Source organism: Myxine glutinosa, chromosome 13 (assembly GCF_964187855.1).
Source record: "Myxine glutinosa chromosome 13, kmMyxGlut1.1, whole genome shotgun sequence".
Lineage (NCBI taxonomy): Eukaryota > Metazoa > Chordata > Myxini > Myxiniformes > Myxinidae > Myxine > Myxine glutinosa.
This window is the reverse complement of record NC_136273.1, coordinates 99,018,909-99,035,016: the sequence shown is the minus strand read 5'-3', so window position 1 is coordinate 99,035,016 and position 16,108 is coordinate 99,018,909. Positions and strand designations below refer to the sequence as shown.

The following is a 16,108-nucleotide window of genomic DNA, read 5'->3' as shown; positions in this document are numbered from 1 at the left end:
GGTGCGTGCTGGGCCTCGCTTTGAACGGCCGCGTCCGTGCTCCACCAGGCGGAGCGGGCGGCAGGATAGGAAGGGTCGTTATGGCGACCACGTTTTGTTGAGACGTGCCGGCAGGTCGAGATCGGGACATTGGATGGCTCCACGCCGAGGTGGTGCGTGGGATCTCGGCCCGGGTAAGCCCCCGTCCCTGCCCCGAATGCCGGACGCATCCAGCCGCTGGCACAAAACAACCAGCATCCATTGCTTGGCTTTACGAAGCCGGGCTTTGGACAGGGATTGGCGCACCGAGAGGTATTAGTGAGTCGACTGGGTGATGAGGTTAGTGTTTTGGACCCAAAATTAGAGAAAAACAAAATTTGATGATTGGCAAAGGATTGGCAGTGGTGATTGGCAGATGATGGGCAGTGATTGGCAAATTTTTAATTTGTTGAAATTTGATGTGCAAAATTGGTAGTGAGAGACCCCCGATGTGGTGGGATGGCAAATCCACCATCCTTCCCATGTGGGGGCAAAGGAGCACTAGATTATGGGGTGTATGGCAGTGAAAACTAGCCCGGGTGGGTTAGGATATGGTGTGTAGGGATCTAGAGAAGATGACCTTAGGTAACGTTAAGGTTAGTTAGTGACTGATACCTGTAGTGGGGACGCAGGTAGATTAGTGTGGATGATAATGACGTGGGAGCGCAATAGTTTAAAGGGACGACTGGGAAGCGCAAGTTTCAGAAGGGAGTAGTTAGCTGAGATGATGCCGTGTTTGTGAGGATGGAACAGGTGTGATTGCACAGGTGTGCAACTGGACAGGTGTGTGGAGCAGTGTATGAGTAGTGAGTGTGTGGATCAGCGCGAATGCGCTTGGGGAGAGAAGGGTGCAGGTGGCACCAGGTGTGAGAACACAGGTGTGCAGGTACAGGTGTGTGGAGAGAGTTGGAGTGAGTGGTACGGAGTGGTGTGCATGGTGCGAAGGTGTGGATGGGGGAAGAGTGGACCCCTTTCACGAGTACCCGGGGCGGGTAGTGTAAGTGTTAGGTAGAGGGTGCAGGTAAATTGTGGTTGGATATTGGCATTTGTGGTGCGGTTGCAGAATGGTATTGTGGATGGGTGCATTAGTGTTGTGGAAATGGCTGGGCGTGTAGCCTGTTAGTGTGTGTAGTTGGTTGGGCACTCCACCACTGTGAGGATGTCGGCCAGGTGAGGCCGCAGGTGGGCTCTGGGAGCCGGTAGTTGTGAGTGGGTGCCTGAGGATCCCGGGTGTGGATCGGGTAGCCCAGTGCCAGAGAGGGCACCGAGTGGGGAGAGAGCCAGAGGGCCTTCCCCAGGTAGTTAGGTTAGGGTGAGGAGCAGGTAAGCTCGGAGGCAACTGCAGTGGTGGAGGTGTGCAGGTGGGTAGACCCACTGGGAGAGGTACACGCCACAGCCCAGAAATTGTGCGAGGGCACCGGGAGATGAATCGGGGGAGTGAGACCCCAAATTGAAGAGCACCACAGTCTGGCCAATGGGAATTGGTTTTTAGAACCCATAGTGTAAGAGGGCCAATGGTTTGGCCGGAGAAAGACCCCGGGTAGTGTAAAGTTGTTAAAGTCACTTAGGAAATAGTTAGGATTGATGAACCTGTCGCACCATACGCAGCCACTTACCTGTGGTGATGATGATGACTCCACACCTGTGTTTTCTTTGTTTTGTTGCAGGAAATGAAATTGCTGTGTGGATTGTGAGACGCATCACGACGTGGATGAGACATTGGGGTGATTCCATCTCTCCCTCCTTAGGAGGGACTGATGATGAATTGGTGATGGCAAATTATGATGTTGAGTTGGAGATGGCAAATTTTGATGAAAGTTGAAAATGGCAAATTTGATTGGTTAGGAGGGAGAGAAGACGAATTTGGTTTATGGGAGGAACGGGGAAGACAGTAGGGATGTTTGTTGATTTGTAAAGTAGATGTTTATGGGTAGTGTTGTGTTGTGTGGATACAGTAAGGGGTAAGGGAGGGGCCATGTAGGTTACCTGGTGGGGGGGGGGCGTACGATAGGAACGTACCTGTCTCACCTGGTTCCCATGTGCCCCCAGTGTGCATCACCTTACATTGCGTGCACTTTTGCGCCCTTACCACCTTACTCACTTGTCTGCTTCTTTTGTCTCCCACCTCCGAGGATCTGGCTTTGGGGTAGAGAGAGAGGAGAGAGAGGTGCTGGCTGCGCAGTTGTGGGCCTGCACTTTCGCTGTTTGCTGCCGGGATCGATACACCATATGGACCGCAATGTTTGTGGCCACCCACAATGGACCGCAGTTCGTTTGCGGCCAAGCACCACCCGGGGATGGACCTATGGGTCAACGTGGCACCTATGCCATACAGGTGAACCACTTTTAGTTAACACCAAGTGCACCACAAGAAGAGCAAGAGACACCTGCAGGGTTAGGGGTTGTCGAATTTATTTTTATTCCAATGAACAATGGTGACTGCACCGATTGGTGGTGGGGTGGTGCTTTTGATGCTCGGGAAGGGTGCTCTGCACGTTATTAAAGGCCGTCGGCCACAGAGCACTCGTGGGTTGGTGTATCGATGTTGGCAAGCGCGCTCTCTCTATGCATAACATCTGCATGTGTTCCTCCAAAAACAGGTCCTGGATCGTAGTGTAAATATCAGCGTAGTCTTGTGTAAATAATGCTCCCTACCGGCTGTATGTTTAGTTTGAGAATTCTTTCCGGATTCGGTTATCCTGTGGGTGTGTTTCTGTGAGGAGAAGGGTGCAACGTCGCAGGGGGACATATTTACTCATTTGTGAATATCTGTAAAACTGTCGCACTCAGGGTAGAGTTAATAGTAGAGGGAACTACATTGCGTGCCACACTAAAGTAGGTAAAAATTTATCGGGTCGGGACGCCCTGAGGGTAGAGAAGGGTGCAATGTTGCGAATATGGAATTTGGCCTCCATATCCGCTTGTAAATATTCCCCTATTTTCCCCAATACTCCCCAACTATCCCCAATCCCCCATTCCCTAGTCCCATTGTCTGTAAACGACAATCAGTAGAGCCGACCTTCCCCTTATTCCCCCATTAAATGTCGTGCCCAGGTCCACCGCACCACACGTAGACAACTTTCGGACATCTTGCTAGTTATTCTTAGTCTATGTCAGTTAAGGCCTCGTTTCCATTAATTATGACTCTTCGTTGCACCAGAATGTGATTATATGGCACCAGTAGTGAGTTTAGGACCTTTCCCATACCTCCTCCCATCTTCTTCCCCGTCTACAACAACAGAGGGGCACGGCGCTGCGCGGGGGGGAGTGTGCGTCCTCCCACCGGCTCGGTTAGCCGCCATCGACAATGCGCTCCAGACAACGCGCTCCAGACCATGCGCTCCACGGGGTTACCACAAAGGGGCTCCTTGTCAGCTCCTCGTCAAGGGCGGAGCCGGTAACCCCCCCGCACGCACCCAATGAGAAGCAACGTGCCGATTCCACGAGGCGGAGCTAACGAGCCGAGGGCGTGTCACTCCCCGCCGGATATACGCGGCCCCGCGCCGGATGTGACGTCAGATGCGCCCCCAGCTTGAGACGACAAGACGCCACCTCGAGCGCTGTGAAACCTCCTGCATCTACTGGACCGTACAGTACCCTGTCCTTGAGCCAAGAGTGCACCTTGAGCCATCGATCCTGCCTTTCCTAGCCATCAATCCCCGTGTGAGTCAGCTTTGTCCCGTTTATCTGTCGTCTGTTGGGAATAATATAAGATTGTGTCTAAGTGCTTGTCTTTCTATGTTGTACCTCTCGTCCCTGTAATCTGACCTTCCGTAACGAATATAATCTCCTCCGGAGGTCTTGAGAACCGTATCCCTGGTGTCGTCATTTTAATCCCAGCCGTGTGTCTGTTCCGTCATTGACCTAGCATCGCGCGACTAGTCAACGTTCGGGTATAATATCGAGTATAATCTTGTGCAGACGTGGTCATCCCAAAACCGCTCGGTGAATAACATCCAAGCCACGTCTGTAACAATATATATATACACACACACACACACACACACACACAGTCACATGGAAAAATTAAGTACACCCCATGTAAAGTTTTGACTTTTTCAACATATTTCAACATACAGCTATTTGATCTTCATTTGAACAATATTGATAGATAAAGGTGATATAATATAACAAATATCATGAAACATTTACATTTTGTAGTCCATTGTATAATTTAAATAAACATAAATGCAAATTTCGCATGTGGAAAAAGTAGGTACACCCTTGGCCAATAGGTGGTATTGCCCCCTTTGGCAGAAACGACCTCAAGTGGGCATTTCTTATAACTGTCTACCAGTCTCTGACATCGACTGGGAGAAATTTTTGCCTACTCCATGCAGAATTATTTCAGCTGTGCGATGTTTGAGGGGTTTCTTGCATGCACAGCTCGTTTCAAATCTCCCTGCAACATCTCGATGGGATTTAGATCCCGGCTTTGACTTGGCCATTCCAGAACCCTTCATTTCTTTCTTTTCAGCCATTCCTTGGTGGATTTACTGGTATGTTTAGGGTCATTGTCATGTTGCAAGGTCCACCTTCGGTTGAGCTTCAGCTTTCTGACAGATGGCCTCACATTATCCTCAAGCCCCTTCTGGTACAATGAAGAATTAATAGTGGATTCTATGATGGTGAGCTGCCCAGGCCCTGATGCAGCAAAGCTGCCCCAAACCATAACATTTCCACCACCATGCTTTACAGTTGGTATCAGGTTCTTGTGGTCAAATGCTGTTTGGTTTTCTGATAAACATGTCTTTTTTTTTTTTTTTTTTTTTTTTTTTTTTTTTGTATACAAGGTCGAGGCTCGTGAAAGAGCGAACATTAATCACACAGAAAGACAAACCGACACATAAAACATATAACATAGGGAGCGGTAGACAAGATGGGGAGAGAGGGGGAAGGACACAAACACAACATTTGAGAGCAGGGACCGAGAGACATGGAGACATCGAGAGATCTGAGAGAGGGCAAGGGCTTGGGGGGGGGGGGGGGGGGGCGTGGGAAGGGGGCGGTGGGAGAGGTATAAAACATATGGACACTGCCAGGACTTCCAGGAAAGAAGTTGGAATTTCAAACAAGGTGGATCTGGGGTGAATTAGCGGGGGTAGAAAAGATCAAGGTTTTGGATGGGGGAAGATAAGAGATGGTGGTGAACAGCTGTTTTAAAGACCTGGAGGGAGGAGTGGGATTGAAGGGAGTGAGGGAGTTTGTTCCAGAGGTGGGAGAAAAGAGGAATGAAAGAGTGAAGGTGAGCAGAGAGCCGAGATTTCGGCAGTTTAACCATCAGAGGGTTGCTGGCAGATCTTGTGCGACCTGTAGGAATATTTGGGGGACAGAGCACAGAGAGAGCTGGGGGTGCAAGGCCGGAGAGGAGTCGGTAGAAGACAGAAAGACCACCTACCTGCCTGCGGTGAGTGAGTGAAAGGCCCTCAGAGATAGCTTCATCGCGGGAGATTCCAATAATTCTGAAAGCTTTGGTTTCAACAGCGTGAAGCCGAGCTAGGTGTGAGGCAGGAGCACCGGCCCATAGGGGAGAACAGTATTCCATTGAGCTGCGGATGAAAGCCTTGTATGTGGTGAGGAGCTCAGGTGTGCCGAGGAAGGACTTCGCACGACGGAGGATGCCCAGTCGGCGACTGGCTTTGGAGGCCAGCTTGGAAATGTGGTTTTCCCAAGAAAGATCATGGCAGATAGTGAGACCCAAAATCTTGAGCGACAGAACTTCTTGGAGAGGATTGTTGAGAAAGTAGATGGGAGGGTTGTCCAGTCGATCTTTTCGGAGAGACATAGTAAGAATGTGAGATTTGTCAGGATTGAAAGACATGTTCCACTTGTTTGACCAGTCTGTGATTTTGTCCAGGTCTTCAGAGAGTGAGGAGGCAGCAGACTGCCGATCTGAGGGAAGAGGAATGGAGCGGCAGAGAGTGGAGTCATCAGCAAAGCGATAGAGAGGATTTTCGAGAGAGTCAGAGAGATCATTGATGAAGACCAGAAAAAGCACGGGGCCCAGAACACTGCCCTGGGGAACTCCAGCCTGAACAGGAAGAGGAGATGAGAGAAACCCATTCAGGGCCACACGTTGACGACGACTAGAGAGGAAGTCCGCCAGCCATGCGTGGAGATTTCCATGGATACCAAAGGAGGAGAGTTTGGTGAGCAGAGCGGGGTGCCAGACCGTGTCGAAGGCACGTGATATGTCGAGGGAGACAGCTCTAATTTCCTGTTTGGCATTGAGGACCTCCATCCATTGTTGAGACAGCAGAAGCAGCATGTCCAGAGTAGAGTGACCTGGTCTGAAACCAAATTGATGATCAGAGATCAAGCCATTGGAGAAGAGGAAAGATTTCATATCCGAAGCAATGATGGATTCCATGACTTTGCTGATAATTGGGAGAAGGCTGATTGGTCTGTAGTTGCTAGGATCTGTTTTTGCACCTTTTTTGTGCAAAGCGGTGATGTTGGCTGATTTCCAAGCAGATGGCAGTTGACCTTGAGCAAAAGAGAGGGTGAAGAGAACAGAGAGAGGGTGAGATAGAGCAGCAGAGCAGGATTTTAGGACCCGTGGGCTGATGCCGTCGGGTCCAGTTGCAGAATCAGAGTCGAGGGTTGACAGAAACTTTTCCACCTTGTCAGGAGGAAAGGACACGGAGTCCAGGAGCAGCAGGGTACGACTGGGTATGGTGGGTACAGAGAGGGATGGGTTTGGGACACAAGATTTAGAGGCAAACACAGAGTTGAGGCATTCAGCTTTTTCACGTGCGGAGTCAGCTGTGTAGCCATTTGAGGTAAGGGAGGGGATGGAGGGGGAACAAACACCAGAAACGGATTTGACCAGACGCCACCAGGATTTGGAAGAGGGAGACAGATAAGAGAGTTCGGTCTTGAGAACGGAGAGATATTGTTTCCTGGCTCTCCTGAGGGTGGACACACACTTGTTTCGGGCTTTGTGAAAGGAAATGAGATTTCCTTCCGTTGGATTTGCTTTCCAGGAGACGAAGGCAAGTTGTTTCTGGGCAACAGCCTCACCACAAGATTCCGTGTACCATGGACGGGAGGAAGGGTATGACAACTGAAGACGAGATGGGATAAATCTGTGCATGAGAGAGAGCAATTTACTTTGGAAGAATTCCCAGGATGAGTTGATGTCAGAGGTGGTAGAGATGGGAGACCAGTCCAGATGATTGATGGCTGCTTGAAGACCGTGCCAGTTGGCCTGAGTGAAATGCCAGACTCGTCGACGCTGAGCAGGCTCCCTGAGGATGGTCAGAGAGATGTCCACTTTAACAAGGACATGATCAGATGATCCGATCGGAGCAGAAGAAGAGCAGCAGACATTTTCAGGGAAGTTAGTCATAACCAAGTCCAGAAGAGAAGATGTTCCGTTGACTGAGATCCGGGTCGGGAAATTGACAGATTGTGTCAGTCCCAGTGAGTCGCAGAAGTCCTTTGCTGAGGAGCCATGGCTGGTGAGAGAGGTACCCACACCCAGCCAACTGGCATGATGACAGTTGAAATCACCACATATGAGGAAGAGAGAGTTGGGATGAGTAGATAGAAGTTGGTCCATATCATCAGACAGCGAGATGTAGATTGAGTCATCACTGTTTGGTGGACGGTACAACACACATATGAACAAGAGGTGGGAGCGAAGGGGAAGCCGTAGCCAGAGGTATTCCTGGGGGTGAGGTGGAGAGAGTGCAGTGCAGGGCGAGTGAGGAAGAGAGTTTTTGATAAAGATAGCAACCCCGCCTCCAGGACGAGGCTCAGGTCTATCATACCGGAGGAGGGAGTAGCCCGGGAGAGATACTATGGAATCAGAGACATCATAAAGGAGGAAAGTTTCTGTTAAGCAGATCATGTCTGGTTTGACAGAAGCAACCTGTATGGAGAGATCAGTTAAGTTTGAACGAAGGCCCCGGATGTTTGAGGTCCATACCGTTAATGAAGAGGAAGGGGGAGCATCAGATACAGAACAGGGGGGAGGAGGGGTAGGGTAAGATGTGGAAGAGGTGGAAGAGGTAGGGAGAGCTGTTGAAGGTGTGTCAGAGATTTCAGAATAGCTCGGAGAAAGGGAAGGATGGGGCGGACAAAAGGTTTGATGGTGATTGGGTGAGCCACAATGAGGTGTTATTTGAGGAGGGGGAAGAGCGAGGCAGAAGGTTGGGGGAGATGGAGGTGAGAGTTTGAAGGGGGAAGAAGCGGGGAGGACGCTTTGAGGAGGGGGAGTGAGAGGGGGGAAATTGAGAAGCAATGAGGGTGGGGAGATTTGAAGGGGAGGGGTGAGGGGGGAGTTTGGGAGGGAAGGGGCAAGGGGAGGGATTTGAAAGGGATGGGATATGGGGGAGATTTGGAGGGGAGGGGTGAGGCAGGAGTCTAGGAGGGGAGGGGCGAGGGGGCGTCTTGGCGGGGAGGGGTGAGGGGGTAGTTTAGGAGGGAGGGGGCAAGGGGGGAGATTTGAAAGGGATGGGTGATGGGGAAGATTTGGAGGGGAGGGGTGATGGGGAAGATTTGGAGGGGAGGGGTTATGGGGAAGATTTGGAGGGGAGGGGTGAGATTGGATTTTTGAAAGTGTACGATTTATGGGAAACGAACATTTATTGCAAAATGAGTTTCTTGTGACCTTCGAGTTAAAAATACGTTTAAGGACGCTGGATGGAGGATGGAGTGCAGGAGAGTTTAGGGAATGTAGAAAAAAGGCACTATAGGAGATGGATATTTTTTTTGGGATGAATTGATTTGGTGAGCAGGTACTTATGGTACTGTGGCCAAATTGCTCTACCTTTGACTCATCTGTCCAGAGCACATTGTTCCAGAAGTGCTGGTGTTTGCCTAGGTGTTCATTGGCAAACTTTAGTCTTGCCCTGATGTTCTTTCTGGACAGCAAAGGTTTCCTCCTGGCACACCTCCCATGCAGATCACATTTGTGCAGCCTCTTTCTAATGGTAGACTCGTGCACTTTGACATCAACAGTGGCAAGAGCTACCTGTAGGTCCCGTGATGACATTCTGGGGTTCTTAGAGACTTCTTTCAGCATCTTGCGGTCTGCTCTCGGGCTGAACTTGCTGGGGCGGCCTGGCCTGAACAAGTTGGCAGTTGTTTCGAATCTTCTCCACTTGTAGATGACCTTCTGGACTGTAGAATGATTGATTTCAAATTGTTTGGAAATCTTTTTAAATCCCTTCCCAGACTCGTAGGCATCTATAACCTTCTTTCGGAAGGCCTCAGAGAGCTCTTTTGATCTGGGCATGGTGACGCCGCACACTTAAACAACAAAGAGCAAACCAAACTAAATGTCTGAGGTTTAAATAAGACAGGTTCCTCCAAGATCCTCTCTGACGATGTCCTAATCATTTGCACCTGAGCTGGTGCACCTGATTCTAATTTTAGGTATTTGAAGTAGTGATAAATTTAGGGGTGTACTTACTTTTTCCACATGTGAAATTTGCATTTATGTTTATTTAAATTATACAATGGACTACAAAATGTAAATGTTTCATGATATTTGTTATATTATATCACCTTTATCTATCAATATTGTTGAAATGAAGATCAAATAGCTGTATGTTGAAATATGTTGAAAAAGGTCAAAACTTTACACGGGGTGTACTTACTTTTTCACGTGACTATATATATATATATTGTTACGGAACCCAACGTCGGCCTCTGTTCCCCTTATCGAGGGGGGATTAATCCCCTCGTTTATGACTGACAGACGTGGTCCCTGACGCTGCCCAGCTACCTCCGGAAAGGCAGGTGCACAGCCCCGTTCGTACCGCGGACAGATGTTAATTGCCGAGCGGTTTTAGCAACCGCGGCACGAACTATTAACAGAAACTAACCCGATTCCTTGAACGTTGGCCAAATCGTGCCACAGGTTTTCAATTGGGAAAAGACAAAGACGAAGGATGTGAAGAAGAGGAAGACAGCAGTAGGAAATACGAATATGATTTATTTCTACCTATTATGTACACCATGAAAAGTAACCAAGGAGGAGGAAAGATAATAAAATAAAATACAGAAGAAGAAGAAGACACAGTGCAAATTAGCTTACCTATTACAGTCTTACTTAACCCCAAGGACAAGACAAAAGACAGACTACAATCACACTTACATGGGGAATGATGACAGGAATGGCAGGAGGTGGATGGCTGGAGGGAGAGGAAGGTTCAGCTGGAGGAGATGGTTCGGGCTTGATTCCGCACGGGACGTCGGGCTGGACCTCGACGGCGACCGATGCCACCGATCCTGGTTCCCGCGTGGTAACGGGTCGAAGCTGCCTGGTGGAGTCAAAGCTGCCTGGTGGAGTCAACGCTGCTGTGGGGAGTCAAAGCTGCGTGGTACTGCTCGTGGTACTGCCTCTGGACTCATCTGCCGCATCTCTCTCTTTTTCCCTCAAAGGCCTCCGCGTGCGCTTTTATTGCCCTGGGGCGATCAGGCCGCCGGCCTCCCGGACACGCCCATCGGCGAGCTCGCCTCGGCCCTGATTGGCCGCGAGGGCCCACCGATCCCGCCCCCAGAGGAGGCGTTGGCAAGGCCACGCCTTGTTCCTGGCGCTGGGCTGACTCCTCCCACCTTCTGCTCCGAGATGACCTCGTGCTCAATGGAGTCTTGCAGTGAAAAACACGGTCCCAAAGCAGCAGGGGCGAATGCAGAAAACCGCCCAATGCAGTTGGCAATTGATGACAAAAGAGGAATGTGAAGGGAATCTACCTTATTTGAATTCGGTGCAATGGAGTGTTAATTAATGGAAGACAAAGCCTTAATCTAATACACATAATAAGGCGATAACTACTGAACAAGGAGGAAATCTATGATTTGCTACGTGATTGCATATGGAATAACTACGGGCTCGACCTTTGACCTTTATACACCAAATGGAGGAAGGAGGGTGATATTTTACAACGATCTTCATTACATTTACAACCATAATAAAAAAAAAACACAACAATTCTCAAATCCACAACAATATATATATTAGGTTGATCCACTGATAGGGGGGGGGGGGGTATTAAACTTATTTCTGAATTTATATTGTCTTACCCCTTCGTTGTGTTCCTTTTTGGTTAAAAATTATCCATGTAAAGTTTTGTGAACATTTCAACAATCCGGTTCTAGAACAATCGTGGAAACAAACCAAATCCGATCCTTGAAAATGAACACATTGTGCTCACACATGACAAGATAATCCCATCAAGTGTAGACATTGCAGGCAGAGCATTGCGACATAGTGCTCCGGACATAATGCTCAAACACATAAAGGAAAAGACAGCATTGTTGATTGAGGTTTCGATTCCCAATGACTTTGGACTAAATGCTTCAGAAACCAAGAAAATGCTCAAATACTCGGAGCTGAAAAATGAGGTCAAAAAGTCTTGGAAATTGAAGAAAGCTGAAATTGTACCAGTGATAGTCAGAGCAACAGGGATGATCAAGAAAACCCTCACTACAACAACAACAACAACAACATGCATTTTAAGGCCATGTTCCCTGCTAGAGCTGGGGTTAGCCTTGCGGTCCCCATGACAATCTTCTCCATTTTGCCCTATTTTCTGCATCTCTCCTTGTTAACCCCCTTGCCCGCATTTCTTCTTCCACCATCTTTAGCCAAGTCTTTCTCGGTCTTCCCCATCCTCTACTTCCTTCTACATTAACTTCCATCACTCTTCTCAACCAGTCACTTTCATCCTTCCTCAATACATGACCAAACCATCTCAACCTGTTCCTCTTCACAGCATCAATCACAGGCAATATTCCCATCATCCTTCGCAATTTATCATTTGTCTTCCTCTCTCTCAACGATACTCCGCACATCCATCGAACCATTCGCATTTCCACCCTTTCCAGCCTTCGTTGCTGCTCTACGTTCATTACCCATGTCTCGCTCCCATAAATCATAACACTTCTCACACATGCAGCATACACCTTTCCCTTCAGCTTCAGCGACACTCTCCTCCTCATCAGCACGCCACTCAGTTCCCGAAACTTCTTCCATGCACATCTCACTCGAGCAACCGTTGCCGAGTCTGATCCACCTTCTCCATTCAGCATGTCTCCGAGGTAGCAAAATGTTTTCACACCTTCCAGCTTCACGCCATCTCCAAGATCCAACTCAACATTTCCTCCATCTGCAGCTCCCTCTGTGCACACCTTACATTTGAATGTAGCTGCCACACTGGTTAATGACCCTCTCAGACCACTACATTTTTGATGAACCCACTCAGCACACATTGTACATTGAATGGAGTTCACTCCGACACCCTTCCTGCACACAGCACACGGCCACTTCCCAGTTCTTTCCACCTCACCACATGCTTTACCACTTGCCATCACCTTTGTCTTTCCGATATTCACCTTCAGACCTTTTGTCTCCATACATTCCTTCCACTTGTTCATCTTTTCCTTCAGTCCATCCATACTTTCCGCAATCAACACCAGATCATCTGCATACAACTCCCACGGTAAACCCTCCTTTACGGTCTGAGCCAGCACCTCCATCACAGCTACAAATAGTAGTGGACTTAGTACCGACCCCTGATGCACTCCCACCTTCACCTCAAACTCACCACTGTTCCCGTCCTTCGTCCTTACAGCTGTGCGTGCTCTTTTGTACATTGCCATCACTACTCTGATCAACCATTCCTCCACTCCTAACTTCCTCAATGCCCATGTCAATACTTTGCGTGGAACCCTATCGAATGCTTTCTCCAGATCAACAAACCCAAAAAACAACTTCTTCCTCTTATCCATGTACTTCTCCTGCAACTGCCTCACAATGAAAAGCGCATCTGTCGTTCCTCTTCCTGGCATAAATCCAAACTGCATTTCGTCGATCTTCACTTTCTTCCTTATCCTCCTCTCCAACACCCTTTCCAATACCTTCATTCCATGCTCCAATAACTTTATCGCTCGGTACGAGCCACACTCCAGAGGGTCACCTTTCCCCTTGTATAGAGGGACGAGGGTACTCAGTTCCCAATCCACTGGAATGCGGCCTTCTTTCACCACCAGATTACAGATCTCTGTCATTCTCTTCACACCCCAACTTCCTGCTGCCTTCAACATATCTCCCACAACTCCCGTCGGCCCTCCCGCTTTTCCACTCTTCATTGCTTTTATCGCTTCCTCAACTTCCTTCTCAGTTATCTTCTCTGCCGGTCCTAAAACTGGGTTACTCTCTATGTTGCCATCCCATTCATTCTCTGTATTCAACAGCATTTCCATATATCTTTTCCATCTTCCTTTAATTCCATCTGGGTCGACAACGATTTGTCCCACTTCATCCTTCAAGCAACTCACCCCCATCACATCACACCTCTCTTTCGCTATGTGCTTTGCAATCCTGAATACTGCTTTCTGACCCTCTTCCGAATCCAAGCGTTCTCCGAACATTTTCCTACATGCCTCCTGCGCCTTTGCTACCTCTTTCTTTGCAGCCTTCCTGGCTGCCTTATAACTTTCATGCTCTGCTGTTTCTGCTCCCGTACCCTTCGCCTTCTGCCACTCTTTGAACTTCTTCCTCTTCTCGTCAATCCTCTTTCCAACCTCAAGATCCCACCACCATGTTTCCGAGTGCCTCGGTGGTCCTTTTGTCCATCCACATACCTCACCAACGGCTCCCAACAGACTAGCTTTCATTGACATCCAACCACTTTCAAGCTCAACCACATCATCCTCTACCCTACTCAGCCTCTCTTTTAATGCCTCCCTTACTGTCACCTCTTTCAACCTCCACACCTTCATTCTCGGTTGGTACTTCACCCGCCGAGCTCTCCTCGCACCTTTCACCCTTATGTCGCAGACAACCAAGTGGTGCTGTGAAACAGCCTCCTCCCCCGGGATCACCTTTGTGTCCCGGAGGTGCCCCCTATCTCGCCGACGCACCATCAGGTAGTCAACGGTTGTCGTCGACCCACCTGACGTGTATGTAACAAGCTTATTGTCCTCTTTCTGGAACTGAGTATTACAAATCAACAAATCAGCTCCATCAGCAAACTCCAAAATCCTTTCACCTTCTCCATTTCTCACACCATATCCGTAACCCCCATGAACTCCCTCAAAACCATCCATACTCCTTCCCACATGTCCATTCAGGTCTCCTCCCACCACAACAACTTCCTCATCTTTCACGTTTTCCATCAGCTTCTCTATCGCACACCAAGAAAACCCTCACCGAGTCCTTAAAAATAATTCTGGGGAATATCACGACAAACGAGCGACAAGTGGAGGCTGTCAGAGGTTCAGTGAGGATTCTAAAAAGAGTCCTTGGGACAAAGCAGAGAATGAAGTTTCACAATCTGGTTCATGAATAATGAACCTTTATCGAAAAGGAGGTGGAGATTTTGAGTTCTGGGAGAACTTCCTCCCACCTTCTAAAACATATGGAGAACATAAAATATGGAGAAGGCAGCAGGGAAGAATGGGGAAGATCTGGCCCCCGACTTGCATTGGGGGGTACAACCACCGTGAAGAGGCGTCACCGATAGTTGTGTTTGTATTGTGTTGTCATTTATGCTAATTGGAGTTTAAGTTGTGCAAAATGCCTGCCTATTCCATAGTATCTCTCTTTCTGACTTTTTCAGCTCAAGGAGTTCCAGCAGAAAGGCTCACCTGGAGGAGAGATTCTCCCGAAGAAGCAAACGCTTAGGAGTAAGGAGGGTAGCCGTGCTGACACTCCAGAGGAAGAGGTGGACTCAGCAGAAAAGGTGGCTTTCATGTGTTGAGGGGCGAGGATGGGTGGGTGTGAATTTATAATTTTTAATCCCACGAAGTTTTTTAACGTTTCTATTATTTATTGCACAATTTCCTTGCAATATAAGGTACTTTACGATGATTTTGTTTTCCTTTTTAAATTCCAGTCACTCAAGCCTGTGCTCTAGTCCTTTCCCTTAACCAAAGAAGAGTTTAATGAATGAGTGTACTCAGGTGTCTGACTGCACATGAGTGCACAGTGGCCTAACCTGACGAGTGCACAGTTAACCAAGTAGTGTGGCCAGCTCATGAGGTGTGTGCTTGTTTCACGAACACCATCTCATTGCAGACGACCTTGAGCCAATTAGAATTGATGTCCTGATTGGGCATGTGTGGGATTTTTCTTCTAATCTAGAACATGTGTGAAAGATGCCTTGGCTTTTGATTTTCGGGAATACTCGGGATGTCCTGCCAGGACAGTCAGTCCATGCATTACAGCCTGTTTGGTGTTGTATCTATCTACTCGGCCTCCATTTTGATTGTGCAGTGAATCATGATGTCCTTTCTACCTCAGCTGCCCATTGCTGTACAGATTTACAGATTTGACTTGCACCAGGCCAGGCTTACCCTTTGGCTTTGTACAAATTATATTGGGGTAGTTTGAAGTACGTACTCTTATCCACGTTTGGAACTTTACTTGTTGTATTGCCTTATCTGACTGTACCTTAACTATCAAGTATTCTGGTTGGTATTTATGAGGTGCTCATTCTTTATTTTTTGTCGAAGTGACATTTCTCTTTTTTTTTTTTTTTTTTTGCAGAAAACTGGGTTTGGTGGAGGAGAAAATCAGAGAGAAGAGGACAGGTACCGATTGATTTATTGTTTTTATTTTTTTCCCAAAATCCAGGCACATGGAGGAGCTAGAAGATAGAATGGATCAGGAAGGAACAGTAGAAAGAGAGGGGGGAAACACCAACAGAATTGTTTAGGGACAAAATAGAGGGAGACTTGGAAAAATAAGGGATGTGTGGAAGAAAGAAAGGTCGGGGAGATGCATGAGGTGGACAAGATGGATACAGAAGCAAACTCTCAGGAAGAAAAAACTGTAGATTTTGAAGGTGGCCTTGGGGATGGGGGAGGGGGGGGAATTAATGGGGGATTAGCAAGGACCATGTTTTTTAGTGGGGTATGATCTGAGATGATGGTGAATAGCTGTCTTGAAGATCTGGATGGAAGAATGAGATTGAAAAGTGTAAGGATATATGTCTATTTCTGAGTGTGTAGCATGGTGGAGGCTCTGTTCAGATTTTGGGATGTATTTCTGCTGCTGACATTGATGATGTGTGGCGAATTGAAGGAATAATGAATGAATGTTGTTAAGTACTAGCAGTTACTAATGAGAAGA

At 48.1% G+C, this 16,108-nt stretch overlaps 1 protein-coding gene across 12 annotated transcripts in view; it reads left to right on the top strand.

Annotated features, from left to right (window-relative positions):
• The window catches only part of GOLGA2 (golgin A2), a 102,780-nt gene that overhangs the window by 10,184 nt on the left and 76,488 nt on the right, over positions 1–16,108 (top strand). For 9 of the 12 annotated variants that reach the window (XM_068098622.2, XM_068098621.2, XM_078767816.1 and 6 more), the window contains exons 2-3: positions 14,595–14,717; positions 15,524–15,567. In XM_068098622.2, the coding sequence (XP_067954723.2) occupies positions 14,595–14,717; positions 15,524–15,567 (167 nt within the window). Of the gene's footprint in view, positions 1–14,594; positions 14,718–14,942; positions 15,017–15,523; positions 15,568–16,108 lie in introns of those variants that run through there. The other 3 variants (XM_078767820.1, XM_078767819.1, XM_078767817.1) reach the window with 1 other exon arrangement.